Source organism: Crinia signifera, chromosome 7, assembly GCF_055691185.1.
Source record: "Crinia signifera chromosome 7, ASM5569118v1, whole genome shotgun sequence".
Lineage (NCBI taxonomy): Eukaryota > Metazoa > Chordata > Amphibia > Anura > Myobatrachidae > Crinia > Crinia signifera.
In genome coordinates this window covers 161,280,738-161,307,826 of record NC_139223.1, presented here as the reverse complement: position 1 = coordinate 161,307,826, position 27,089 = coordinate 161,280,738, and the positions used below count along the sequence as shown (strand labels likewise).

The 27,089-nt window shown below is 50.8% G+C and overlaps 2 protein-coding genes across 6 annotated transcripts in view; one reads left to right on the top strand and one right to left on the bottom strand.

Annotated features, from left to right (window-relative positions):
• FASTKD2 (FAST kinase domains 2) overlaps positions 1 to 11,951 on the bottom strand; it is a 54,155-nt gene extending 42,204 nt beyond the window's left edge. The window contains exons 1-4 of one of the 3 annotated variants that reach the window (XM_083154145.1): positions 11,832 to 11,951; positions 8,565 to 9,210; positions 6,272 to 6,375; positions 6,081 to 6,189 (exon numbers count right to left, since the gene is read on the bottom strand). In XM_083154145.1, the coding sequence (XP_083010271.1) occupies positions 6,081 to 6,189; positions 6,272 to 6,375; positions 8,565 to 9,173 (822 nt within the window). In that variant the 5' untranslated portion in view covers positions 9,174 to 9,210; positions 11,832 to 11,951. Of the gene's footprint in view, positions 1 to 6,080; positions 6,190 to 6,271; positions 6,376 to 8,564; positions 9,211 to 11,510; positions 11,612 to 11,637 lie in introns of those variants that run through there. The other 2 variants (XM_083154143.1, XM_083154144.1) reach the window with 2 other exon arrangements.
• The window catches only part of MDH1B (malate dehydrogenase 1B), a 54,171-nt gene continuing 38,826 nt past the window's right edge, over positions 11,745 to 27,089 (top strand). Inside the window, exons 1-5 of one of the 3 annotated variants that reach the window (XM_083154147.1) lie at positions 11,745 to 12,017; positions 15,139 to 15,251; positions 16,372 to 16,506; positions 21,751 to 21,893; positions 22,713 to 23,212. In XM_083154147.1, the coding sequence (XP_083010273.1) occupies positions 11,996 to 12,017; positions 15,139 to 15,251; positions 16,372 to 16,506; positions 21,751 to 21,893; positions 22,713 to 23,212 (913 nt within the window). In that variant the 5' untranslated portion in view covers positions 11,745 to 11,995. Of the gene's footprint in view, positions 12,018 to 15,138; positions 15,320 to 16,371; positions 16,507 to 21,750; positions 21,894 to 22,712; positions 23,213 to 27,089 lie in introns of all 3 variants that reach the window. The other 2 variants (XM_083154148.1, XM_083154149.1) reach the window with 2 other exon arrangements.

The following is a 27,089-nucleotide window of genomic DNA, read 5'->3' as shown; positions in this document are numbered from 1 at the left end:
TCTTGTCCGAGCGCAGTACCGGGGCAACTGATGGTTGTGTCTGGAGGCCATCATGTCTATCTGCGGACAACCCCACCGACGGGTCAGGGTCTGGAAGACCAGAGGGTTCAGACACCACTCTCTGTGGTGTACGTCCCGCCGGCTGAGGTAGTCCGCCTCCCAATTTTCCACGCCTGGAATGAAAATGGCGGACACGGCCCCTGCGTGCTCCTGCACCCAGCACAGAATCCTCTTTACCTCTCTCATCGCTGCACGGCTGCGGGTGCCTCCCTGCTTGTTGATGTAAGCCACCGCCGTGGCATTGTCGGACTGCACCCTGATGTCCCTGTTCCGGAGAACCACTTCTGCCCGGAGCATGGCGTAATACACTGCTCGCAGTTCCAGCACATTGATGGACATCTGTGCTTCCTCCGGGGTCCACAGTCCTTGGAAGTGGAGGCCCAGCGTGACCGCTCCCCAGCCCCTGAGGCTGGCGTCCGTGGTGAGGAGCGTCCAATTGTGAATGGCGAACCTCCTCCCCTCCTGCAGGTTGCTGGAGTTGAGCCACCACGCCAGTGACGCTTGAGCCTGATGGGAGAGAGAGATCCTCTGCTGTAGAAACAGGTGTGAGCCTGTCCACTGGCGGAGCAGACACAGATGGAAGGGGCGAGATCGAAACCGCCCGTACTGCACCGCCTCGAACGTGGCCACCATCCTTCCCAGCAGCTTTGTGCAAAGGAGAACTGTGACTGTTCGATGCTGCAGCACCAGTCGAACCGCTTCCTGCAGGGACAAGATCTTGTCCATGGGGAGGAACACCCTTCTCTGGACAGTGTCCAGAATCATCCCTAGGAACAGGATCCTCTGCGATGGGATCAGCTGTGACTTCTGGATGTTGAGCATCCAGCCATGGGACTCCAGGGTCCGACGTGCAGCAGAACCTCCTTGGACGGAGCCTTCAGCAGAAGGTCGTCCAAATAAGGGATAATGGTAACTCCCTGAGCCCTGAGTATTTCCATCATGACAGCCATCAATTTGGTAAATACCCGAGGCGCAGAGGAGAGGCCGAATGGGAGGGCTCGGAACTGTAGGTGATAGTTCTGGACCGCAAACCGCAAGAATGCCTGGTGAGGAGGCCAGATTGGGATATGCAGGTATGCATCTTTGATATCGATGGATACAAGAAACTCCCCTGGTTCCAGGCCTGCAATGACAGACTGGAGAGACTCTATCTTGAAGCGAGTGAACCGCAGAAAAGGGTTGAGCTGCTTCAGGTTCAAGATGGGTCTCACTGAGCCGTCCGGCTTGGGAACCAGAAAAAGGCTGGAATAGAAACCCCTTGCCCTTTCTGGTTCCGGGACCGGGATAACCACCCCTTGATCCCTGAGCTTTTGGATGGCGGCCTGTAAGGCCCTGCCTTTTTCCTGAGAAGCTGGCAAACCTGTGGGAAAAAAACGTTGAGGAGGAGGCAACAAGAAATCTATCTTGTAGCCTACTGCTACCAGGTCCTTTACCCATTCATCCTTGCATGAACCGGCCCATACCTGATGGTAAAAGAGAAGCCGGCCTCCCACCCTGTGATCTGGACAGGAGCTGGGGGAGTCATGCTGAGGGCTTTGAGGTAACCTTTGCATCAAGTATTGGAGCACTGGCTGATCCTCTGCCTCTTCCTCGGAAGCCTCTGGAGCTAGAAGCCGCTCCCCTAGACCTACCCCTGAATCTGGGGGTGGGCCGAAAGGACCGAAAGGACTGCCCTCCAGTAGTAGGAAATGACCTACGTGGGGGAGGGGCTGCAGTGGGCAGGAACTGAGACTTACCCCAGTAGCCTGCGAAATCATTTTGTCCAGCTCTGGACCAAAGAGGGCCTCCCCAGCAAAGGGTAATGCCTCCACCGCCTTTTTGGGAGTCGGCATCTGCATTCCACTGTCTCAACCAAAGAGTACGGCGAGCAGAAACTGAGAGAGCAGAAATACGTGCCGCAAGCATACAAACGTCTGAAGAGGCTTCAACCAAGTAACCTGCAGCCTCACGTATGTGTTCCACTAAGAGCAACATATCACTTGCCCCTAGGTCTAGAGAGGAGGCCACCTGGGATGCCCATACCTCTATGGCCCTATTGACCCAGCAACCCACCTGTGCCGGACGTTGTAAAAGACCAGCGGCTGTATAAACATTCTTCAGAGCACTCTCTAACCGCCTATCAGACACATCTTTTAGGGTAGAGGCACCTGGGATGGGTAACACTGTCTTTTTAGACAAACGTGATACCGAAGAATCAACAGCAGGTGGCGTCTCACATGACTTTCTAGCATCCTTAGGAAAAGGATAGGCAGTGAAAAATCTCTGAGAAACCTGAAACTTTTTGTCTGGGTGTAACCAGGCTTTTTGCAAGTGTTCATCCAGCTCCTCTGAGGCTGGGAAATATGCAGACTGTTTTTGCCTTTTAGCAAACACTGAGGGACGCGCAGCCGGTCTCACCTCCTCTGCTACATTGAGGGTTAACCGGACTGCTTGTATTAAGTCCTCTAAACCCTGAGAAGGGACCTCAGTGTCCTGCATAAGCGGAGCATCAGGCTCAGCATCAGGCTGAGCATCAGGGTCATGAAATTCACCCTCCTCTAGAGCTGGCATGTCATCATCTGTATCATCTAACAGAGGGACCTGAGGAAACATCCTACTAGCAGAAGCCAGTCTAGGGGAGGGGGGGGGGGAAGAGGTGTCTGCATGCAATGCTCTAGACAAACTCTCCACAGCAGAGGTTAACTCTGCCTGCTGATCCCTAGCTGCATCCCTATCTTGTCTGGCAGAAGATAACTCAGAAGCTAGCTGAGAAATTACTGTAGACAATTGTGAAGCCCATACAGGAGGTTCCTGCCCCGATGTAGTTGGGGTGGGGGCTGGGGATGCAGTACATGAGGGACATAAAATGGCGCCCTCCGCGTGTGGCGCGAACTTATTGCTGCACTGTTTGCACGCAATCTTTTTACCAGCCATCATACACTCCGCAATCTTACACAGAAAGGAGAGAAAGATGGAATACCGGACAGGAGAGGAGGTATAGGAAAGAGGCAGAGTCTGCCACGAGGCCGCTACGCGCACTGTATATAAATATAACTTGCGCCGGCTAAGGGACCTTTTTGGACACAGTCCAAGCTGCCCTGACCTCCTATGTCCCGCTGTGACTCACTGAACCAGGGTCACCGGCACTTCACAGACGCTTCGAGGGAGCCGCGGATCACGCTGCTGCTTCAATGGCCGCCGCTCCTACAAAGAAGGAGGAAGCGGAAGTACCCAGCATGCCGCACTCTCGCTCCTCAGGAATGGCGCCGTGTTTAAAAGTGCGCTGCCGCGGCTTTTTACACTGAATCCCCCGCTAGCGGGGAATCAGTGTTATACTTACCCCTGCCGTAGCTGTCGGGTGCGGCATGCTGAGTGGTCCTCGAGGCGCGCTGCAAGCAGCGGCGACGGGACTCCAGGATCGGTGGATCCTGCAGCCAGGTACCGGAGGCGAACTGCATGCAGTTGCGACCGGACCTGCCGACAGCGCCCGCGTCGCAGGCAGGTAGGGACAGGGAGCTACCTGCCTGTCCTCTTTGCTGATTGTAGCATCATTATTTATTAAAAAAAATTATAAAGCTCAGAGTGAGCCTTGAACGCACCCAGCTCCCGCAGGGCACATGCTAAAACTGCCTAGGAGAGGAAGTAGAAGGGGAGGAGTTAGTCACTATTAATTTATTCTAAAGTGCCCAAGCTCCCTGTGGTCGCCTTCTATTCCCCACTGTAACTCTCCAGTGTCACCTAGTGGAGGAAAGAGAAACATGTTACTAGTAATAATAAAACCCATCACGCACAGTCGCACATTAACAACCAGAGGATTTGCTCACAAAATGAATCCTAATAATAATAATTGTGTAACTCCCAGCAATTCTTCTACTCCAACTAATTATAGTGAAGGTAGAGAGGGCAGTGTCTATAGGAGCTTACAATCGTCAGGGGTGGCCAAACCTGTCCTCAAGATCTACCAACGGTGCATGTTTTCCAGGCAACCTGTGGATCTATAGTAGGAATGATGCAGCATGTTTGAAAATGTGACAGTTAGTAATGACTACAGCTGTGCAGCAGCTAGGTGATCTGGGCAAGGTAACAGTTAGTAATGACTACAGCTGTGCACCAGCTAGGTGATCTGGGACATGTTGCAGTTAGTAATGACTACAGCTGTGCAGCAGCTAGGTGATCTGGGAAAGGTAACAGTTAGTAATGACTACAGCTGTGCATCAGCTAGGTGATCTGGGCAAGGTAACAGTTAGTAATGACTACAGCTGTGCACTAGCTAGGTGATCTGGGACATGTTGCAGTTAGTAATGACTACAGCTGTGCACCAGCTAGGTGATCTGGGAAAGGTAACAGTTAGTAATGACTACAGCTGTGCACCAGCTAGGTGATCTGGGACATGTTGCAGTTAGTAATGACTACAGCTGTGCACCAGCTAGGTGATCTGGGAAAGGTAACAGTTAGTAATGACTACAGCTGTGCACCAGCTAGGTGATCTGGGACATGTTGCAGTTAGTAATGACTACAGCTGTGCACCAGCTAGGTGATCTGGGACATGTTGCAGTTAGTAATGACTACAGCTGTGCACCAGCTAGGTGATCTGGGAAAGGTAACACTTAGTAATGACTACAGCTGTGCAGCAGCTAGGTGATCTGGGACATGTAACAGTTAGTAATGACTACAGCTGTGCAGCAGCTAGGTGATCTGGGACACGTGACAGTTAGTAATGACTACAGCTGTGCACCAGCTAGGTGATCTGGAAAACGTGTACCTAAGTGGTGTGGGAACAGTGCAAGACAGCAGAATGGTCATTCACCAATAGGAAGCAGTGAAAGGGGACAGGAATGTCGGTGCATCTACCAGCGGTGCGGCAGGAATGTCAGTGCATTTACCAGCGGTGCGGCAGGAATGTCAGTGCATCTACCAGCGGTGCGGCTGGAACGTCGGTGCATCTACCAGCGGCGCAGCTGGAACGTCGGTGCATCTACCAGCGGCGCGGCTGGAATGTCGGTGCATCTACCAGCGGTGCGGCTAGAATGTCGGTGCATCTACCAGCGGTGCGGCTGGAATGATGAGTCCGCAGGAGGTGGAGCTATGATAGATGAACTAATCACTGTATAAGAATCAGAACAATCGCCTGCTATGTGTGGCTAAACCTGAACATAATGAGTGGGTTAATAAATATCAACCCTTTATCTCCAATCACTGAGACCGGGCGCGATATAACAATTGAATACCGCCTGTGAATTTAACTACTGGACATTGGCTGTAAAAATCCAAATCGTGTCTGTGGGCTTCTCGCTGATGTCTATGCTTAATTTGTAATACAAGAAAAACCCCATAAGAGAAGGTATTACCTTCAATCCTATATAATAAAATGCTAATGCTGCTTCTCACCTCTATGGGGGGAATTCAAGTGCTCTGTGCACCAGCAGCCACTGGATGGAACCCTGAGCAATTCAAGTGCCGCTCCATTCGGTCGCGCACAGCGCCGGCACTGACATTACCATTAGGTTTTCTAGATTTCATGTCACTGGTAACAGTTGTGTATTAAGTTATTTAATGAATCATTGGACCTTAGTAGAGAATTATTTTGAATGGGATTATTATTTTTCTGCTACAATGGGAACTATTTATCTGGTATTTTAGGAGTCGCTCTGTGTAAGTCAGGGCTGGGCAACACCGGCCCTCCAGATGTTAGTGAACTACACATCCCAGGATGCTTTGCATTAGTTTTGCTATGTGGCCATGCTGAAACTGATGCAAGGCATGCTGGGATGTGTAGTTCATCAACATCTGGAGGGACGTGTTGCCCAGCCCTGGTGTAAGTAATAATAGACCTCTGCCAATATAGGGCTGAAAACAAAAATGAGAAAAACCCCATGTCGACCTTCCCCATGTCGTCCTAATGCTTGTGTCGACCTAGTAAATAAGGAGATAGAGCATATTCTAATACCCAGGGGAACCAAAGTCCTATTGTAGAACGTAGAAATTAGAACATACACTGATATATAGATATATAGATAGATAGATGGAACCCTTTTTTGTACCTTAAATCGGAGTTTCAGCTGTAATGGTGCATCTCTCCCAAGACTTTTCATCAGGCTCTGAAGTGATGTCACCGTCTCAATGTCTTTCAATTTAAATTCTATCAGCAGCCTAGTATAGAAAGGGTGCGTTCATCACGTATGTTATAGAACCAGGCACAGGATAACGTAACGCCAGCATCCAAGCTACTCACTGCAGACCAGAGTATAACATATCCACATTTCTGTCACTCTCCATCATTTTCAAACAATTGGCCAACATAGAAATGTTTCCTTCATTCAGTGTACTGAGACGTTTCTGTGAATAAAAAGCCAATGTCAGTGTAACATTAGTCAGAGCCTGTCCCCACTCCCAGCAATGACAGCGAGAAGATAAACAAGAGCCTGTCCCCACTCCCAGCAATGACACTGAGAATATAGCCAAGAGCCTGTCCCCACTCCCAGCAATGACAATGAGAATATAGCCAAGAGCCTGTCCCCACTCCCAGCAATGACACCGAGAAGATAGACAAGAGCCTGTCCCCACTCCCAGCAATGACACCGAGAAGACAGACAAGAGCCTGTCCCCACTCCCAGCAATGACACCGAGAAGATAGACAAGAGCCTGTCCCCACTCCCAGCGATGACACAGAGAAGATAGACAAGAGCCTGTCCCCACTCCCAGCAATGACAACGAGAAGATAGACAAGAGCCTGTCCCCACTCCCAGCGATGACACAGAAAAGACAGACAAGAGCCTGTCCCCACTCCCAGCAATGACAACGAGAAGATAGACAAGAGCCTGTCCCCACTCCCAGCAATGACACGAGAAGATAGACAAGAGCCTGTCCCCACTCCCAGCAATGACACCGAGAAGATAGACAAGAGCCTTTCCCCACTCCCAGCGATGACACAGAAGATAGACAAGAGCCTGTCCCCACTCCCAGCAATGACAACGAGAAGATAGACAAGAGCCTGTCCCCACTCCCAGCAATGACACCGAGAAGATAGACAAGAGCCTGTCCCCACTCCCAGCAATGACACGAGAAGACAGACAAGAGCCTGTCCCCACTCCCAGCAATGACACCGAGAAGACAGACAAGAGCCTGTCCCCACTCCCAGCAATGACACCGAGAAGATAGACAAGAGCCTGTCCCCACTCCCAGCGATGACACCGATAGGATAGACAAGAGCCTGTCCCCACTCCCAGCAATGACAATGAGAAGATAGACAAGAGCCTGTCCCCACTCCCAGCAATGACACCGAGAAGATAGACAAGAGCCTGTCCCCCCTCCCAGCGATGACACAGAGAAGATAGACAAGAGCCTGTCCCCACTCCCAGCAATGACACCGAGAAGATAGACAAGAGCCTGTCCCCACTCCCAGCAATGACAACGAGAAGATAGACAAGAGCCTGTCCCCACTCCCAGCAATGACACGGAGAAGATAGCCAAGAGTCTGTCCCCACTCCCAGCGATGACACCGAGAAGATAGCCAAGAGCCTGTCCCCACTCCCAGCGATGACACCGAGAAGATAGACAAGAGCCTGTCCCCACTCCCAGCAATGACAAGGAGTAGACAAGATCATGAAAAAACCGATTATACATAGGTTATACAAGAGGCAACCAGATGTGGCCCCGGCTCCCTGCTAGATCCGGCCCTCCGGAAAGCTTGGAGAGGTTGTAGACTGCTCCTCGCAGCCAGGCGACTTCACTGCCCCTACACCAGTCCGACCTGTGGGCACCTACCTGGGCATACACCAGTAGTGCGACTGGTGCTGACAGACACACAGAAGCCAGGCAGAAAAGAGACAAAGATGGCTGAACAGACAGTCATTGTAGAGATACTTCCATGGCAAAGGGAACACCAAGTCTGGCATTATAAGGGCATGAGGGGGCTTTCAGCATATAAAGGGGTTCCCTGATGGGGATCATACAGCTGGCATTTAAAAGGAATAACTAAAGAGGCTGGCGCATAAAGGGACACGGTAGAGGGGAGCCCTGTATGGCCCATTATGAATTAGGTATCCCTCCGCCAGGCAGATTATACATTGGGGGGATACTATAAATGCATAGAGGCCACACCCACATTTATAGAGCAGGTGTGCCTTCTCTCACCCCGCCATGGTGCTGTCATTTGTTTCTGTATCCCCTCCTGGATCTCCTGGATATAACCAACTGTTATTAGCTTTAGAGAAGGATTAGAAGATAAAAGCTAATATGCCTGACAAAATATAATCATATTTACAGTGACTGCAAAGAGAATATGAATAACCAGGATAACGGGGTGGTGGGATACCCTATACAGGGAGGTATTGTATATCTGTGCATTGTCCAACACAAAATCATCTAATAAAACGCATAGGTGTAATCCCAAGGTTAAACCAATGTTCACCGCTCTGGTATATACATACATACACTGTCACCTTAGCGACGTGAACCCTTGTGCACACTCTGTATTCAGTCCTATGTGTACCACTGCAGAGCGCGAGAGGGTTGGGAACACGTACCTGGCAGAGAATCAGTAGGGTCTGAATTACCCTGGATTTCTGATTTACTTTGAGGCTCACTAAGACAGAAAGACTGTGGATCAGGAACACTGTAGACATTGTGGGGGCTGCCACCATGACTCCGTAGCACAGGTTGTGTAAGTTGGGGTGCTCAGATAGGAGCTGCTCCTCAGAGAGTCTCATCTTCTTGTGACGCGACATGATTTGCCACAGCTTCATAATGCCGCTATGGAGGTCCCGCTCACTGGGCGTAGTGCTGGAGAAGATATCCAGCACCTCACAGGGCGTAGTGCAATTCTGTACCGCAGCCATCACCTCAGACTGGTACCTCCTCTTCTCTGCACTCTCCCTCTCATGTGCTCCTGTCTCCTTCTGTAGGCTCATATTATCTACATCACAGATGTCAGAGGTATTTAATCCTGCTTCTAATGGAGTCTCCCGACTTATAAACCGGACAGGTGCAGAAATCCAAGGGTGACCCCCCAGAAGTGCAGGAACTTCCGCTCTGGATCTATACTTCCCTATAGCCATTGGCATCCTCATTGTATTTACATCACATGACTGTAGTAAGCGTACTGAGCGCAGCACACGCAGATAGTGCTTGTTCATCTTGGCTGCCAGTCTAGTTACGTCTTCCCGGGAACAGCTGCAAATACATAAAGCAGATGGAAATCTGTATACGGTAGGAAATACCCATATGAATGTATATACCTGTAATAAACATCAAGGTAAAATACATCAGCCAATGCAACAGTGCAGCGCCCCTTCTCCATTACAGCGGCTGTAGCGCTTCTACAGTAATGCATGTATGGTACCATCAGCAATGGGTGGAGGAAGGGCGGAGCCAGGTCAGATCCCATGTATGTCCCTCCTCCATCCGTACATTACAGGCAGCCACCTGTACGTCCGTCCCTCCCTCTGTACATTACAGGCAGCCCCCTGTACGTCCCTCTCACCTCCGTACATTACAGACACCCCCTGTCCGTCCCTCCCCCCTCCATACATTACAGATACCCCCTGTCCGTCCCTCCCTCCTCTGTGCATTAAAGGCAGCCCCCTGTATGTCCCTCCCTCTGTAAATTACAGACAGCCCCCTGTACGTCCCTCCCTCAGTACATTACAGACAGCCCCCTGAATGTCTCTCCCCCCGCCCCCTTCTGTACATTACAGGCAGCCCCCTGTACCGTACAGGGAGCTGCCTGTAATGTACGGAGGAGAGGGGGGACTGCCTGTAATGTTCAGAGGGAGGGAGGGATGTACAGGGGGCTGCCTGTAATGTACGGATGGAGGGATGTACAGGGGGCTGCCTGTAATGTACAGAGGGAGGGATGTACAGGGGCTGCCTGTAATGTACAGAGGAAGGGATGTACAGGGGGCTGCCTGTAATGTACAGAGGAAGGGATGTACAGGGGGCTGCCTGTAATGTACGGAGGGAGGGATGTACAGGGGGCTGCCTGTAATGTACGGAGGGAGGGATGTACAGGGGGCTGCCTGTAATGTACGGAGGGAGGGATGTACAGGGGCTGCCTGTAATGTACAGAGGGAGGGATGTACAGGGGGCTGCCTGTAATGTACAGAGGGAGGGATGTACAGGGGGCTGCCTGTAATGTACAGAGGGAGGGATGTACAGGGGGCTGCCTGTAATGTACAGAGGGAGGGATGTACAGGGGGCTGCCTGAAATGTACAGAGGGAGGGATGTACAGCGGCTGCCTGTAATGTACAGAGGGAGGGATGTACAGGGGGCTGCCTGTAATGTACGGAGGGAGGGATGTACAGGGGCTGCCTGTAATGTACAGAGGGAGGGATGTACAGGGGGCTGCCTGTAATGTACGGAGGGAGGGATGTACAGGGGGCTGCCTGTAATGTACGGAGGGAGGGATGTACAGGGGCTGCCTGTAATGTACGGAGGGAGGGATGTACAGGGGGCTGCCTGTAATGTACAGAGGGAGGGATGTACAGGGGGCTGCCTGTAATGTACAGAGGGAGGGATGTACAGGGGGCTGCCTGTAATGTACAGAGGGAGGGATGTACAGGGGGCTGCCTGCAATGTACAGAGGGAGGGATGTACAGGGGGCTGCCTGTAATGTACGGAGGGAGGGATGTACAGGGGCTGCCTGTAATGTACGGAGGGAGGGATGTACAGCGGCTGCCTGTAATGTACAGAGGGAGGGATGTACAGGGGGCTGCCTTTAATGTACAGGGGGCTGCCTGTAATGTACAGAGGGAGGGATGTACAGGGGGCTGCCTGTAATTACAGAGGGAGCGATGTACAGGGGGCTGCCTGTAATGTACAGAGGGAGGGATGTACAGGGGGCTGCCTGTAATGTACAGAGGGAGGGATGTACAGGGGGCTGCCTGTAATGTACAGAGGGAGGGATGTACAGGGGGCTGCCTGTAATGTACAGAGGGAGGGATGTACAGGGGGCTGTCTGTAATGTACAGAGAGGGAGGGATGTACAGGCTGCTGAGGGAAGCAGCCTCCGATTGTGGGAGGTAACTGGAGTACCCAGAGGAAACCCACGCAAGCACAGGGAGAATATACAAACTGCACACAGTTAAGGCCATGGTGGGAATGGAACCCATGAGGTCAGTGCTGTGAGGCAGTAACACTAACCATTACACGTACTGCCCCATGAATTAGGTTGACATGGGGAAGGTCAACAGTCAAAATGGTGACATGGAGTTTTTCACTTTTTTCGGAGCCGACATGTGCCGACAGGCGGTATTTTATGCCCTAACATCCACTATGGCGTGGTGGGAGAACAAAATAGTGTGTCGGGGTAGAGAGGCACCGTGCCGGAAGCATGGCGAGCGCAGCGACCCAACGCAACGTTTCAGTGTCCATGTCGACTGTGCAAAAAAAAGTGGAAAGCCCCATGTCGACCTTCCCCAGGTCAACCTAATGATTATGTCGACCTAGTTGGTGTCTATCCAATGATCCATACCCCGTTCACAGGGCAGCCAATGAGCGGTGCAGGCCCCCGCCGGACAGGACACCCTCCACCCCGGCTGTATATACCCCCCGGCTCGGTACGTTCCCCTCACACCGTATGACCGCCCTGCTGTACTCACCTTCCCACAGCGTCTCACACCGCTGTACAGGGCGCTGCCATTACGTGACGTCAGCTAGGCCACGCCCCCACAGCTACGGCGCCTGACAGAGGGCAAAAGCTGTGACAAGTCGGAGGCCAGGCCCTGCCCCCAAGGGTGATACGGAGATACATGGCGGCTCGGCGGATAGAGGGCCTCTACCGGCAGCCACTTACCGGCAGCGGCTGGGGACCGTCACACCGCTCAGACCACACTTCGGCACTGGGGACGGTAGTCGCGGGAAGATGACGTCCCGCCGAGCCCCGCCCCGCCGCCTTGTGTGGCGTTGCTAGGTAACGGCAGACTCCGACCTGTACCGGGGTGCTGTGGGGACGCTGTCATGGCGAAGTTCGTGCTCGCAGGTACCACGGTCATAATGTATTTCCTTAGAGAAGGATGTAACAAGCCTCATATATAGAGACAAGAGGTTGCCCGTAGCAACCAGTCCACTAATAGCCAGTGCATTGCATAGAGTGGCAGTAAGAGGCTGATTGGTTGCTATGGGCTACAGTTACGATAAGGCCATACAGAGTTGGGCTGTGGTTAGGTTTAGGCTGTGGTTAGATTAGGGTTAGCCTACAGTTAGGATTAGGCTGTGGATAGGGTTAGGCTGTGGTTGGGATTAGGCCCTTGTTAGGGTTAGGCTACGGTTAGTGATAGGCTATGGTTGGGTTAGGCTGTGGTTAGGGTTAGGCTACAGTCAGGGTTAGGCTGTGGTTTGGCTGTAGTTAGGTCAGGGTTAGGCTACGTGTAGGGTTATGCTGTGGTTAGGCTAAAGTCAGGGTTTGGCTGTAGTTAGGTCAGGTTTAGGCTGTGGTTAGGGTTAGGCTACGGTCAGGGTTAAGCTGTGGTTTGGCTACAATTAGGGTTAGGCTGCAGTTAGTTTTGGGCTGTAGTTAGGTTTAGGCTGTGATTAGGCTACGGTGAGGATATGGTTAGATTAGGTTTAGGCTGTGGTTAGGTTAGGGTTAGGCTGCGGTTGGGATTAGGCCCTTGTTAGGTTATGGTTAGACTGTGGTTAAGATACGGTTAGATTTAGGCTATGGTTAGACTGTGGTTAGGTTTAGGCTATGGTGAGGATATGGTTAAATTAGGTTTAGGCTGTGGTTCGGTTAGGGTTAGGCTGCGGTTGGGATTAGGCCCTTGTTAGGTTATGGTTAGACTGTGGTTAAGATACGGTTAGATTTAGGCTATGGTTAGACTGTGGTTAGGTTTAGGCTATGGTGAGGATATGGTTAAATTAGGTTTAGGCTGTGGTTCGGTTAGGGTTAGGCTGCGGTTGGGATTAGGCCCTTGTTAGGTTATGGTTAGACTGTGGTTAAGATACGGTTAGATTTAGGCTATGGTTAGACTGTGGTTAGGTTTAGGCTATGGTGAGGATATGGTTAAATTAGGTTTAGGCTGTGGTTCGGTTAGGGTTAGGCTGCGGTTGGGATTAGGCCCTTGTTAGGCTATGGTTATGGTTAGGCTGTGGTTAGGCTACGGTTAATGATATACTGCAGTTAGGGTTAGGCTGCGGTTAGGTTTACGCTGTGGATTCCTCTGCAGTTAGGGTTAGGCTGCGGTTAGGCTTACGCTATGGATTCCTCTGCAGTTAGGGTTAGGCTGCAGTTAGGCTTAGGCTGCGGATTCCGCTGCAGTTAGGGTTAGGCTGGGGTTAGGCTACGGTTAATGATATACTGCAGTTAGGGTTAGGCTGCGGTTAGGCTTATGCTGCGGATTCTGCTGCAGTTAGGGTTAGGCTGCGGTTAGGCCTATGCTGCGGATTCCGCTGCAGTTAGGGTTAGGCTGCGGTTAGGCCTATGCTGCGGATTCTGCTGCAGTTAGGGTTAGGCTATGTTGTTTCACAACATATCTGATACATGCGCATCAATCGCACCTGTCTATTCACTTTGTGTAGCACATTCGCATTGATAGATTTTAGCCGTTTGCAGACACGCACACCTGTAATAAATCACCTAACACAATGCAGCTTTGTAAAGAAATCCTCAATACGTCCCCTACCAGAAAACAATCACTACACTTAGTGTCGCACTGACTGACGCGCAGTGCGAAAAGGTTGTTCAGTTGCGCAAACACCTCTGAATTAGGACCATTGTCAGAAAATATATTTCTATCAGGAACAAGGTGCTTAGTGCCTGATTCAGCCCTGATCGCAATTATCAGATGGCCGCATATGCGCAGGGTCCAGAGTGCGCATGCGCAAGCCGTCTGGGTGACCAAAGCCAGCGATGGCTAGTTGATTGACAAGTACCGGTCGTTTCATGGTGGTACGTCGGCGGTTTCTGGGCGGGCCCCGGAAAACACAGGTGTTGCCCAGCCATTCAGAGGGAAGCACAAGGTTGACATAGGCAAAAGGTCGAAGAAGCAGTTGTCGACATGGGAAAGGTCAACATGAGTTTTCACAGTTTTTGTGTCAATGCCAATATCCCAATTAGTGTAACACGTGCCCTCGCACTTCGCTCCGCTCACTGTTCCCAGATCACATCAATCAGAAAGCATGAAAAGTAATTAGAAAAAAATCATTTCAACCTTTTCATATTTAGACTATTGCCATGTCGACCTATTGCTTGTGTCAGCCGTTTGTCATTGTCGACCTAGTTAATGTCAACATTTTGTCCATTCCGACCTTGCCGACAGTTCATGGATGATTTAGTGGCATATTTATAATGGGTGCAGTGCAGCACAATGGAGTCTGAGTGATCTAGAGCTTACACTCTACTGCGCTGCGCTACTTCCCGGACGAGGCGGCTGCACACGGGCCTCCTAATCTCTCAGAACACCCCTGGGTCGTCCTATTGACTGTAGCCCTATTTTCCAGATACCCCTGTGGAGCCAATTCCGCTTCTGGTCAGCTCTGACGCCCTTACTGTTTGTTATATGTGACAGCACACGACACTGATCCTCTGTAGTGCTGTCCTGTCTGGTCAGCTCTGACACCATTACTGTTTGTTATATATGGCAGCACACGACACTGATCCTCTGTAGTGCTGTCCTGTCTGGTCAGCTCTGACACCCTTACTGTTTGTTATATATGACAGCACACGACACTGATCCTCTGTAGTGCTGTCCTGTCTGGTCAGCTGACACCCTTACTGTTTGTTATATGTGACAGCACACGACACTGGTCCTCTGTAGTGCTGTCCTGTCTGGTCAGCTGACACCCTTACTATTTGTTATATGTGACAGCACACGACACTGATCCTCTGTAGTGCTGTCCTGTCTGGTCAGCTCTGACACTCTTACTGTTTGTTATATATGACAGCACACGACACTGATCCTCTGCTGTCCTATCTGGTCAGCTCTGACACCCTTACTGTTTGTTATATATGACAGCACACCACACTGATCCTCTGTAGTGCTGTCCTGTCTGGTCCGCTCTGACGCCCTTACTGTTTGTTTTATATGACAGCACACCACACTGATCCTCTGCTGTGCTGTCTGGGCAGATCACCGCGGTATACTTACACCATTCTCTTACAGGAAAGGCAGACTGCCCGTACTATGCCAAAGCAGAACTTCTCGCTGACTATCTACAGAAAAACCTTCCAAACTTCAGAGTGCACAAAATCACCCAACACCCCGACGACTGGGAGGTACGGCTTCTATTCATCCGCTTTAATTGCAGATTTCATATATCGGAGATGTGGTTCCAGGGCAAGAAGTTAGTACACTTTGAATTATGAGCATTATCCCCTGCCGAGCCTGTTCTAATGTGAGCATTATCCCCTGCCGAGCCTGTTCTAATGTGAGCATTATCCCCTGACGAGCCTGTTCTAATGTGAGCATTATCCCCTGCCGAGCCTATACTAATGTGAGCATTATCCACTGCCGAGCCTGTTCTAATGTGAGCATTATCCCCTTCCGAGCCATCCCCTGTCGAGCCTGTTCTGATGTGAGCACTATCCCCTGCCGAGCCTATACTAATGTGAGCATTATCCCCTGCCGAGCCTGTTCTAATGTGAGCATTATCCCCTGCCGAGCCTGTTCTAATGTTAGCATTATCCCCTGCCGAGCTTGTTCTAATGTGAGCATTATCCCCTGCCGAGCCTGTTCTAATGTGAGCATTATCCCCTGCCGAGCCTGTTCTAATGTGAGCATTATCCCCTGCCGAGCCTATACTAATGTGAGCATTATCCACTGCCTAGCCTGTTCTAATGTGAGCATTATCCCCTGCCGAGCCTGTTCTAATGTGAGCATTATCCCCTGCCGAGCCTGTTCTAATGTGAGCATTATCCCCTGCCGAGCCTATACTAATGTGAGACTTATTCCCTGACGAGCCTGTTCTAATGTGAGCATTATCCCCTGCCGAGCCTGTTCTAATGTGAGCATTATCCCCTGCCGAGCCTGTTCTAATGTGAGCATTATCCCCTGCCGAGCCTATACTAATGTGAGCATTATCCACTGCCAAGCCTGTTCCAATGTGAGCATTATTCCCTGACGAGCCTGTTCTAATGTGAGCATTATCCCCTGCCGAGGCTATACTAATGTGAATGTATAGTTCCGATATCTCGTGACATTATTTCATGACCTATGCCCCTGTGTCTGTGTGTGTGCGTGTGTGTATATATATTAAACCCTCTGTGTCCCAATTACTATCAGTCAGGAGCGATATCAGAATAATCAGATCCTCCGTAATGGATATGACGTGATAGTGTTATATTATAATGTTATATATTCATGTGATGCGTTACTGTACATTTGTTGTCCCTGTAGCATTGGCTGATGGAGTTATGTGCGCAGTACGGATGGAAGCACCTGCGCTCCCCCATAATATGGAGGGAACTGTTAGATCGTGGAGGCAAAGGATTGCTACTCGGAGGGTTTAACGATTTCATGGAACACGCCCAGGTAATGTCATTACAGCACCCGACACCACAGACTGTGCTCATGTTCCTCCTAGATCAGAACTAGCTGTCATCCTAACGTCTGTGTTGTCATTCAGACTGTCTAGATCCAGAACATGTGGATGTCCTTAATATAATCTTTAAATGAAGATTTATTTTATGGGATTGATCCAGCTCAGGGCGCGACCTTGTATTCAGCACGGGACTGATCCGGCTCAGGCTGTGGCCTTTCAAAGAGCACGGGACTGATCCGGCTCAGTCTGCAGTCTTGTGCCCAGCGTGGGACTGATCCGGTTCAGGCTGCGGTCTTATGTTCAGCACGGGGACTGATCCGGTTCAGGCTGCGGCCTTACAATGAGCACGGGGACTGATCCGGCTCAGGTTGCGACCTTGCAATTGGTGCGGGACTGACCCGACTCAGGCTGCGGCCTTGTAATGGACACGGGACTGATCCCGGCTCAGGCTGCGGCCTTTTAATGAGCGCGGGACTGATCCGGCTCAGGCTGCAGTCTTGCGACCAACACGGGATTGATCCCGGTTCAGGCTGCGGTCTTGTATTCAGCTCGGGACTGATCCGGCTCAGGCTGCGGGCTTGAATTCAGCACTGGACTGACCCGGCTCAGGCTGCGGCCTTGTGTTCGGCACAGGTCTGATCCGGCTCAGGCTGCGGCCTTAAAATGAGCACGGGGCTGATCCGGCTCGGGCTGCGGCCTTACAATCGGTACGGGACTGACCCGACTCAGGCTGCGGCCTTGTAATGGACACGGGACTGATCCCGGCTCAGGCTGCAGCCTTTTAATGAGCGCGGGACTGATCCGGCTCAGGCTGCAGTCTTGCGACCAACACGGGGGCTGAACCGGCTCAGGCTGCGGTCTTGTATTCAGCTCGGGACTGGTCCGGTTCAGGCTGCGGTCTTGTATTCTGCACGGGACTGATCCGGTTCAGGCTGCGGCCTTGCAGTCGGTACGGGACTGACCCGGCTCAGGCTGCGGCCTTGAAACGAGCACGGGACTGATCCGGCTCAGGCTGCGTCCTTACAGTCGGTACGGGACTGACCCGACTCAGGCTGCGGGCTTGAAAATGGACACGGGACTGATCTGGCTCAGGCTGCGGCCTTGCATTCGGCACGGGACTGATCCGGCTCAGGCTGCGGCCTTACAATGAGCACGGGACTGATTCGGCTCAGGCTGCGGCCTTGTAATGGACACGGGACTGATCCCGGCTCAGGCTGCGGCCTTTCAATGAGCGCGGGACTGATCCGGCTCAGGCTGCAGTCTTGCGACCAACAAGGGACTGATCCCGGTTCAGGCTGCGGTCTTGTGTTCAGCTCGGGACTGATCCGGCTCAGGCTGCGGGCTTGAATTCAGCACTGGACTGATCCGGCTCAGGCTGCGGCCTTGCGGTCGGTACGGGACTGACCCGGCTCAGGCTGCGGCCTTACGATGGACACGGGACTGATCCGGCTCAGGCTGCGGCCTCGCAGTCGGTACGAAACTGACCCGACTCAGGCTGCAGCCTTGGAATGGACACGGGACTGATCCGGCTCAGGCTGCGGCCTTGCGGTGGACACGGGACTGATCCGGCTCAGGCTGCAGCCTTGTAATTAGCAAGGGACTGATCCAGCTCAGGCTGCGGCCTTGTGATCAGCACGGGACTGATCCAGCTCAGGCTGCGGCCTTGTAATCAGCACGGGACTGATCCAGCTCAGGCTGCGGCTTTGCCGCCAGCGTAGCCGGATGCAGATTTTAGCTTTGCTGACAGACGATGACGCATATTTGCGCTGAGCATGCTCTAGTGCAGCGCGGACGGTGTAGTGGTTAGCATTACTGCGTCACGGCACCTAGGTCATGCAATCGATTCCCACCATGGCCTTATTTGTGTGGAGGTTGCATATTCTCCCGGTGCTTTAGTAGGTTTCCTAGTTGGTTCTTCTACACCGTCACATTCTATGTCTACATGTTAGTAGCTGAACGCACGCATCCACCGGCCATTCAGAATTGTACCTGTCAGCAGCTTCTGCACAGGCTGAAGGTGCCTGTACTCCAGGTTTAGGCCGTGTCATGGGAATTCTGTGGTTGAGTGGTGCGGCTGTTTTCAGATGGATCTTGCGTGAAGGATAGTGCTGTGCGGTCACCTAGATGCGTTTAACTCTGCATACTGGTGACTTTGGTGTATGTTTTTCTCTGTGCCTGCTGTGCACATGTTGGGGGTTATTCACACCTGATAGTACGGCTGTAAATTCGCAGCCCGGACAAGGATCATCGAATGATTGCACATGCGTATTACGTATGCGTGAGGCCATCCTGTGCTGAAATTCACCAAAACTTTTAATATCTAGCCTTTCGCAAGTTGATTGACAGGAAGCTGGCATTCGTGGGTGTTAACCGGCCGTTATCTGGGAGTGTCAGGGAATACGCAGGCGTGGCCAGGTGTGTGAGGGGAAGTCATGTGACATCAGCTCTGCCCCCGATCAGCCTGATTCTATCACAGCCGCTGAGTCCTGGGCTACGCACAGACTGCACACACTGGGGAATCATTACATGGTGAGCAGCTGTTATCTGGGAGTGTCAGGGAATACGCAGGCGTGGCCAGGTGTGTGAGGGGAAGTCATGTGACATCAGCTCCGCCCCCGATCAGCCTGATTCTATCACAGCCGCTGAGTCCTGGGCTACACACAGACTGCACACACTGGGGAATGTTTAGATGGTGAGCGGATTTCATATGGATTTGCTGCTGATCGGCAATCAGCATCATTTTCGCAGGCCATTTGCAACCTTGCCCTGGTCAGAATTTCACTCTGGCGCCGACTACCTGATCATAGGGGTCTGCAAATCAACAGACCAGTGATCAGAGCTGAGTAACCCAGTTATTAGAACCACCTTGCGCTCAGCTCTGCCCAATTTAATTTCAATTATTTTCTTTCTATCACCCACTCATTTTAATCAGCTGAGGCTGCTTGTGCGTCCTATTCAAACCATTTTGCAAATAAGACTCATTTTAACATAAAAAGACGCTCAGTGCTACTGAGAAACGCCAAAGCATGGCTCAATTTAACAGACTGTTTAATGCAAACGGAGGCTAGATGTACAGTACGTAGATACAGATGCATACAAAACTGATATAAGGGAGCGCATATGATCAGTTCATATGCAGCACAGATGATGTATAATATGCAGAAGATCCACTGAATAATGGGTGACAAAAATAACAAATAGATTTTAATAGGATCCCACAGTTCAGTTGGTTGTTTAATGTGCAGCGAACGCTATGCGTGACTGTCCCTTTAATAATATTATATGTCTCGCTGCAATTAAATACTCCTCCAGTATTGGAATATAAATGCCCCCAGCCTAGTGAGGCTTGTAACAAGTGTATTGGGGTGAGCAGAGGTGATGACTCTGTAGGGTCCCCGCTGCCAGTATACAGCAGCCTGTTCGGCGGGGAGGGAGGGCGTGGTTACAGCTGAAGCATTCAACTTATGTGGTCCACAGTGTAGAGAGTCTTATGTGCTCTAATCTTAGGATGGTAGCTCAGGGCTTCACGCGTTTCTCCGTTATGAGTGCTTTCATCAGTTTCCTGAGAAGGAATCCATCAGAAACCTTTGGTCCACAGTGTAGAGAGTCTAATGTGCTCTGATATTACGATGGTAGATCTGGGCTTGACGCGTTTCTCCATTATGGGTGCTTTCAACCATTTAGTGTAATGTGCTCTGATATTAGGATGGTAGCTTGGGGCATTAGGAGTGCTTTCATTTGGGTCTCCAGAAGAAATCTGCCAGAATCCTGTGGTCCACAGCAGAGAGATTCTAATGTGTACTTATCTTTGGATGGTAGCTCAGGGTTTGACGCGTTTCTCTATTATAAGTGCTTTCATCGGGTTCCCCAGAAGGAATCAGTCAGAATCCTGTGGTCCACAGTGTAGAGAGTCTAATGTGCTCTGATGTTGGGATGGTAGCTTGGGGCTTGACGCGTTTCTCCATTTTGAGTACTTTCCATGGTTTCCTCAGAAGGTATCTGACCGCACTAGTTGAACGCTGCAGCTGTAACCACACCCTCCCTCCCCACCAGACTCCTGCTTCCCACAGGCTGCTGTATACTGGCAGTGGGGACCCTGCAGAGCCATCACCTCTGCTCACCCCAATACACTTGTTATTATGGGCATTTATATTCCAATACTGGAGGACATATCATTTTGATTAAGGGATGGTCAAGCACAGCGCTCGCTGCACATTAAAGAACCAACTGAACATTAACGAACCAACTGTACTGTGGGATCCTATTAAGATCTATTCATTATTTTCATGAACATTATTCAGCAGATCATCTGCAATAGACAAGACAAAATCTAACCTAGAGCAAAGAGTTTTTTAGAGACGGCTCTGCTAGTCACTGTCTGTTGGTTATTCCTCTTACGCTGTATTTAGTCACTGTCTGTTGGTTATTCCTCTGACTGGCTGTATTTAGTCACTGTCTGTTGGTTATTCCGCTGACTGGCTGTATTTAGTCACTGTCTGTTGGTTATTCCGCTGACTGGCTGTATTTAGTCACTGTCTGTTGGTTATTCCGCTGGCTGGCTGTATTTAGTCACTGTCTGTTGGTTATTCCTCTGACTGGCTGTATTTAGTCACTGTCTGTTGGTTATTACTCTGGCTGTATTTAGTCACTCTCTGTTGGTTATTACTCTGACTGGCTGTATTTAGTCACTCTCTGTTGGTTATTCCTCTGACTGGCTGTATTTAGTCACTCTCTGTTGGTTATTCCTCTGACTGGCTGTATTTAGTCACTCTCTGTTGGTTATTCCTCTGACTGGCTGTATTTAGTCACTCTCTGTTGGTTATTCCTCTGACTGGCTGTATTTAGTCACTGTCTGTTGGTTATTACTCTGACTGGCTGTATTTAGTCACTCTCTGTTGGTTATTCCTCTGACTGGCTGTATTTAGTCACTCTCTGTTGGTTATTCCGCTGACTGGCTGTATTTAGTCACTGTCTGTTGGTTATTCCTCTGACTGGCTGTATTTAGTCACTTTCTGTTGGTTATTACTCTGACTGGCTGTATTTAGTCACTCTCTGTTGGTTATTCCTCTGACTGGCTGTATTTAGTCACTCTCTGTTGGTTATTCCTCTGACTGGCTGTATTTAGTCACTGTCTGTTGGTTATTCCTCTGACTGGCTGTATTTAGTCACTCTCTGTTGGTTATTCCTCTGACTGGCTGTATTTAGTCACTGTCTGTTGGTTATTTCTCTTTCAGGAATATTACAATGTAACTTCGGAAATGTTGAGCGATCTAATGAAGGACATTGCGGCAGAGAACGTACAATCCTACAATAACGCACGCAGCGAGGAGGCTGACGCTAAGCGGCAGATTGATCTTCTGCATGTCTGGATCACTGGGTATGGCAGCAAGCAGGCTTTCAGACTGTTGTAGTGGGTGAGCAAACAGAAAGCGTGGATTAGTTTATCGGATATCGCGTTACATGGGCAAATCTCTGGTGTCTGCGCTGCAGTTCGCAGAGGCATGCCTAGAATTTCTGCATTTGAATGCATAGACTTTAAGGGGGGTATTCAATCCTTGCCAGATTTTTTGCCTTCCAAAATTGTCAGTTTTCGCCTGCTTTTAGGGCAGATCATGTTCGCCCTATTCGATCTCTGTGCAGATTTTTTTCGTCTGTGTAAAAAATCGGGCATGGGCGAGAACCGTGTTGATTGGCAAATTCACGCTCCACGTGTTTTATCGAATGTGTGGGGGATTTCGCTTGATTTTGGGTCTGTTTACGCCCATGCTGATTCAAGCCAAAATAAAAGTGTAAAGGTGTGTGCGGAAACATACTAAAAAACGGGGGGAAACGCCCATGATTGCATACAGATCGGGGAATCATTGCTGATTTTTTTTCACCTGGGATCAGAAAAAGAGGGCAATGATTAAATACCCCCTAAGGGGTAAATTTACTAAGATAGGATTTCTATTGAAGATTAGATTTTGCCCATAGCAACCAATCAGATACTATTATCTTCTAGGAGGTGCCAAAAAAATAAAAAGTAGAATCTTATTGGTTGCTATGGGCAACATCGTGAGTGTCTTCGTGTAAGTGAACAGCGCATTTTCCGCTATAACCAGGTCCTTGCTGGACTTTGTTGTAGTCACATAGATATTCGGTATAATTGAACGTTTGGAATTCCAGTGCACATGTGACTGACGGTTTGTTCCTGCAGTGCATCGATGCCAGCCTGCTACAGTTTGATTCCTATGTTGGCCAGTGGTGAAGTCTTCGGTATGAAGAATGATATTTGGTTACATTTGCTGGACAGCAGCCATTCAGAGAGCGTGCTGCAAGGACTGAAAATGGAGGCTGAGGACTTGGCTTTCTCATGTCTACAGAAAGTAACATTGCACACGTTGGCCGACGACGCGTTTCACCAGGCAGACTTCGTCATTGTCCTGGATGATGTCCTTGCCAAGGAGGGTCAGTCCCCGGAGGACACCATTAGGCTGATCGCAGAACAGTGTGCCCGATACGGCACTCGCATTGATCAGAATGCCAGTAGGGAAGTGAAAGTGATTGTATCAGGCAGTGCCTACACCAACCTCCAGGCCCTTCTACTCATAGGAAACGCGCCATCCATCAACCAGCGCAACATCGTGGCGTTACCCACACAACTGGAGTATGAGGCCAAAGCGCAGATCGCAAAGAAGCTGAGTATAAACTCATCAGGTGAGTATGAGACCGAACGCTGAGCATAGCTTGTGCCATTATAGCTGGAATCCAGGGGGATAATAGGACAACCGCTATTGTTTCACATGCATTACGTCGACATGAGCAATATGTCGACACGTAAAAGGACGGCATGGTAATGGTCGACACATACAAAGTCACGGTCTGAATACTTTTACAAGAATGGCTATTAAGATAATAGCTGTGCTGTGACATTACTCTCCCTGTATGATTACTGTGACCCACATCTAGCCGGGGACGCTGTTAGTACATCTAGCCAGGGACGCTGTTAGTACAGGCCGCATGGGCCCAACAGATGGCTCCATGCTGTAATTACTGTGACCCACATCTAGCCGGGGACGCTGTTAGTACAGGCCGCATGGGCCCAACAGATGGCTCCATGCTGTAATTACTGTGACACACATCTAGCCAGGGACGCTGTTAGTACATCTAGCCAGGGACGCTGTTAGTACAGGCCACATGGGCCCAATAGGTGGCTCCATGCTGTAATTACTGTGACACACATCTAGCCAGGGACGCTGTTAGTACAGGCCGCATGGGCCCAACAGATGGCTCCATGCTGTAATTACTGTGACACACATCTAGCCAGGGACGCTGTTAGTACATCTAGCCAGGGACGCTGTTAGTACAGGCCGCATGGGCCCAACAGATGGCTCCATGCTGTAATTACTGTGACACACATCTAGCCAGGGACGCTGTTAGTACATCTAGCCAGGGACGCTGTTAGTACAGGCCACATGGGCCCAATAGATGGCTCCATGCTGTAATTACTGTGACACACATCTAGCCAGGGACATTGTTAGTACATCTAGCCAGGGACGCTGTTAGTACAGGCCGCATGGGCCCAACAGATGGCTCCATGCTGTAATTACTGTGACACACATGTAGCCGGGACGCTGTTAGTACAGGCCGCATGGGCCCAACAGATGGCTCCATGCTGTAATTACTGTGACCCACATCTAGCCAGGGACGCTGTTAGTACATCTAGCCAGGGACGCTGTTAGTACAGGCCACATGGGCCCAATAGATGGCTCCATGCTGTAATTACTGTGACACACATGTAGCCGGGGACGCTGTTAGTACAGGCCGCATGGGCCCAACAGATGGATCCATGCTGTAATTACTGTGACACACATCTAGCCGGGGTCGCTGTTAGTACAGGCTGCATGGGCCTAATAGATGGCTCCATGCTGTATTTACTGTGACACACATCTAGCCGGGGACGCTGTTAGTACAGGCCGCATGGGCCCAACAGATGGATCCATGCTGTAATTACTGTGACACACATGTAGCCGGGGACACTGTTAGTACAGGCCGCATGGGCCCAACAGATGGCTCCATGCTGTAATTACTGTGACACACATCTAGCCAGGGACGCTGTTAGTACAGGCCGCATGGGCCCAACAGATGGCTCCATGCTGTAATTACTGTGACACACATCTAGCCAGGGACGCTGTTAGTACATCTAGCCAGGGACGCTGTTAGTACAGGCCACATGGGCCTAATAGATGGCTCCATGCTGTAATTACTGTGACACACATCTAGCCAGGGACATTGTTAGTACATCTAGCCAGGGACGCTGTTAGTACAGGCCGCATGGGCCCAACAGATGGCTCCATGCTGTAATTACTGTGACACACATGTAGCCGGGACGCTGTTAGTACAGGCCGCATGGGCCCAACAGATGGCTCCATGCTGTAATTACTGTGACCCACATCTAGCCAGGGACGCTGTTAGTACATCTAGCCAGGGACGCTGTTAGTACAGGCCACATGGGCCCAATAGATGGCTCCATGCTGTAATTACTGTGACACACATGTAGCCGGGGACGCTGTTAATACAGGCCGCATGGGCCCAACAGATGGATCCATGCTGTAATTACTGTGACACACATCTAGCCGGGGTCGCTGTTAGTACAGGCCGCATGGGCCTAATAGATGGCTCCATGCTGTATTTACTGTGACACACATCTAGCCGGGGACGCTGTTAGTACAGGCCGCATGGGCCCAACAGATGGATCCATGCTGTAATTACTGTGACACACGTCTAGCCGGGGGCGCTGTTAGTACAGGCCACATGGGCCCAACAGATGGATCCATGCTATAATTACTGTGACACACATCTAGCCAGGGACGCTGTTAGTACAGGCCGCATAGGCCCAATAGATGGCTCCATGCTGTAATTGCAGTGACACACATCTAGCCAGGGACGCTGTTAGTACAGGCCACATGGGCCCAATAGATGGCTCCATTCCATAATTACTGTGGCACCCATCTAGCCGGGGACGCTGTTAGTACAGGCCGCATGGGCCCAATAGATGGCTCCATGCTGTAATTACTGTGACACACATCTAGCCGGGGACGCTGTTAGTACATCTAGCCAGGGACGCTTTTAGTACAGGCCACATGGGCCCAACAGATGGATCCATGCTGTAATTACTGTGACACACATCTAGCCGGGGACGCTGTTAGTACAGGCTGCATGGACCCAACAGATGGCTCCATGCTGTAATTACTGTGACACACATCTAGCCGGGGAAGCTGTTAGTACAGGCCACATGGGCCCAATAGATGGCTCCATGCTGTAATTACTGTGACACACATCTAGCCGGGGACGCTGTTAGTACAGGCCGCATTGGCTCAATAGATGACTCCATTCCGTAATTACTGTGACACACATCTAGCCAGGGTCATGCTGTTAGTAAAGGCCGCATGGGCCCAATAGATGGCTCCATGCCATAATTACTGTGACACACATCTAGCCAGGGACGCTGTTAGTACAGGCCGCATGGGCCCAATAGATGACTCCATGCTGTAATTACGATGACACACATCTAGCCAGGGACGCTGTTAGTACAGGCAGATGGGCCCAATAGATGACTCCATGCTGTAATTACTGTGGCACCCATCTAGCCGGGGACGCTGTTAGTACAGGCCGCATGGGCCCAATAGATGGCTCCATGCCATAATTACTGTGACACACATCTAGCCAGGGACGCTGTTAGTACAGGCCGCATGGGCCCAATAGATGGCTCCATGCCATAATTACTGTGACACACATCTAGCCAGGGACGCTGTTAGTACAGGCCGCATGGGCCCAATAGATGGCTCCATAATGTAATTACTGTGACCCACATCTAGCCAGGGACGCTGTTAGTACAGGCCGCATGGGCCCAACAGATGGCTCCATGCTGTAATTACTGTGACCCACATCTAGCCAGGGACGCTGTTAGTACAGGCCACATGGGCCCAATAGATAGCTCCATGCTGTAATTACTGTGACACACATGTAGCCGGGGATGCTGTTAGTACAGGCCGCATGGGCCCAACAGATGGATCCATGCTGTAATTACTGTGACACACATCTAGCCAGGGACGCTGTTAGTACAGGCCGCATGGGCCCAATAGATGGCTCCATGCTGTAATTACTGTGACACACATCTAGCCGGGGACGCAGTTAGTACAGGCCACATGGGCCCAATAGATGGCTCCATTCCGTAATTACTGTGGCACCCATCTAGCCGGGGACGCTGTTAGTACAGGCCGCATGGGCCCAATAGATGGCTCCATGCTGTAATTACTGTGACACACATCTAGCCGGGGACGCTGTTAGTACAGGCCACATGGGCCCAACAGATGGATCCATGCTGTAATTACTGTGACACACATCTAGCCGGGGACGCTATTAGTACAGGCCGCATGGGCCCAATAGATAGCTCCATGCTGTAATTACTGTGACACACATCTAGCCAATGAGATGCTGTTAGTACAGGTCGCATGGGCCCAATAGATGGCTCCATGCTGTCATTACTGTGACACACATCTCGCCAAGGACGCTGTTAGTACAGGCCGCATGG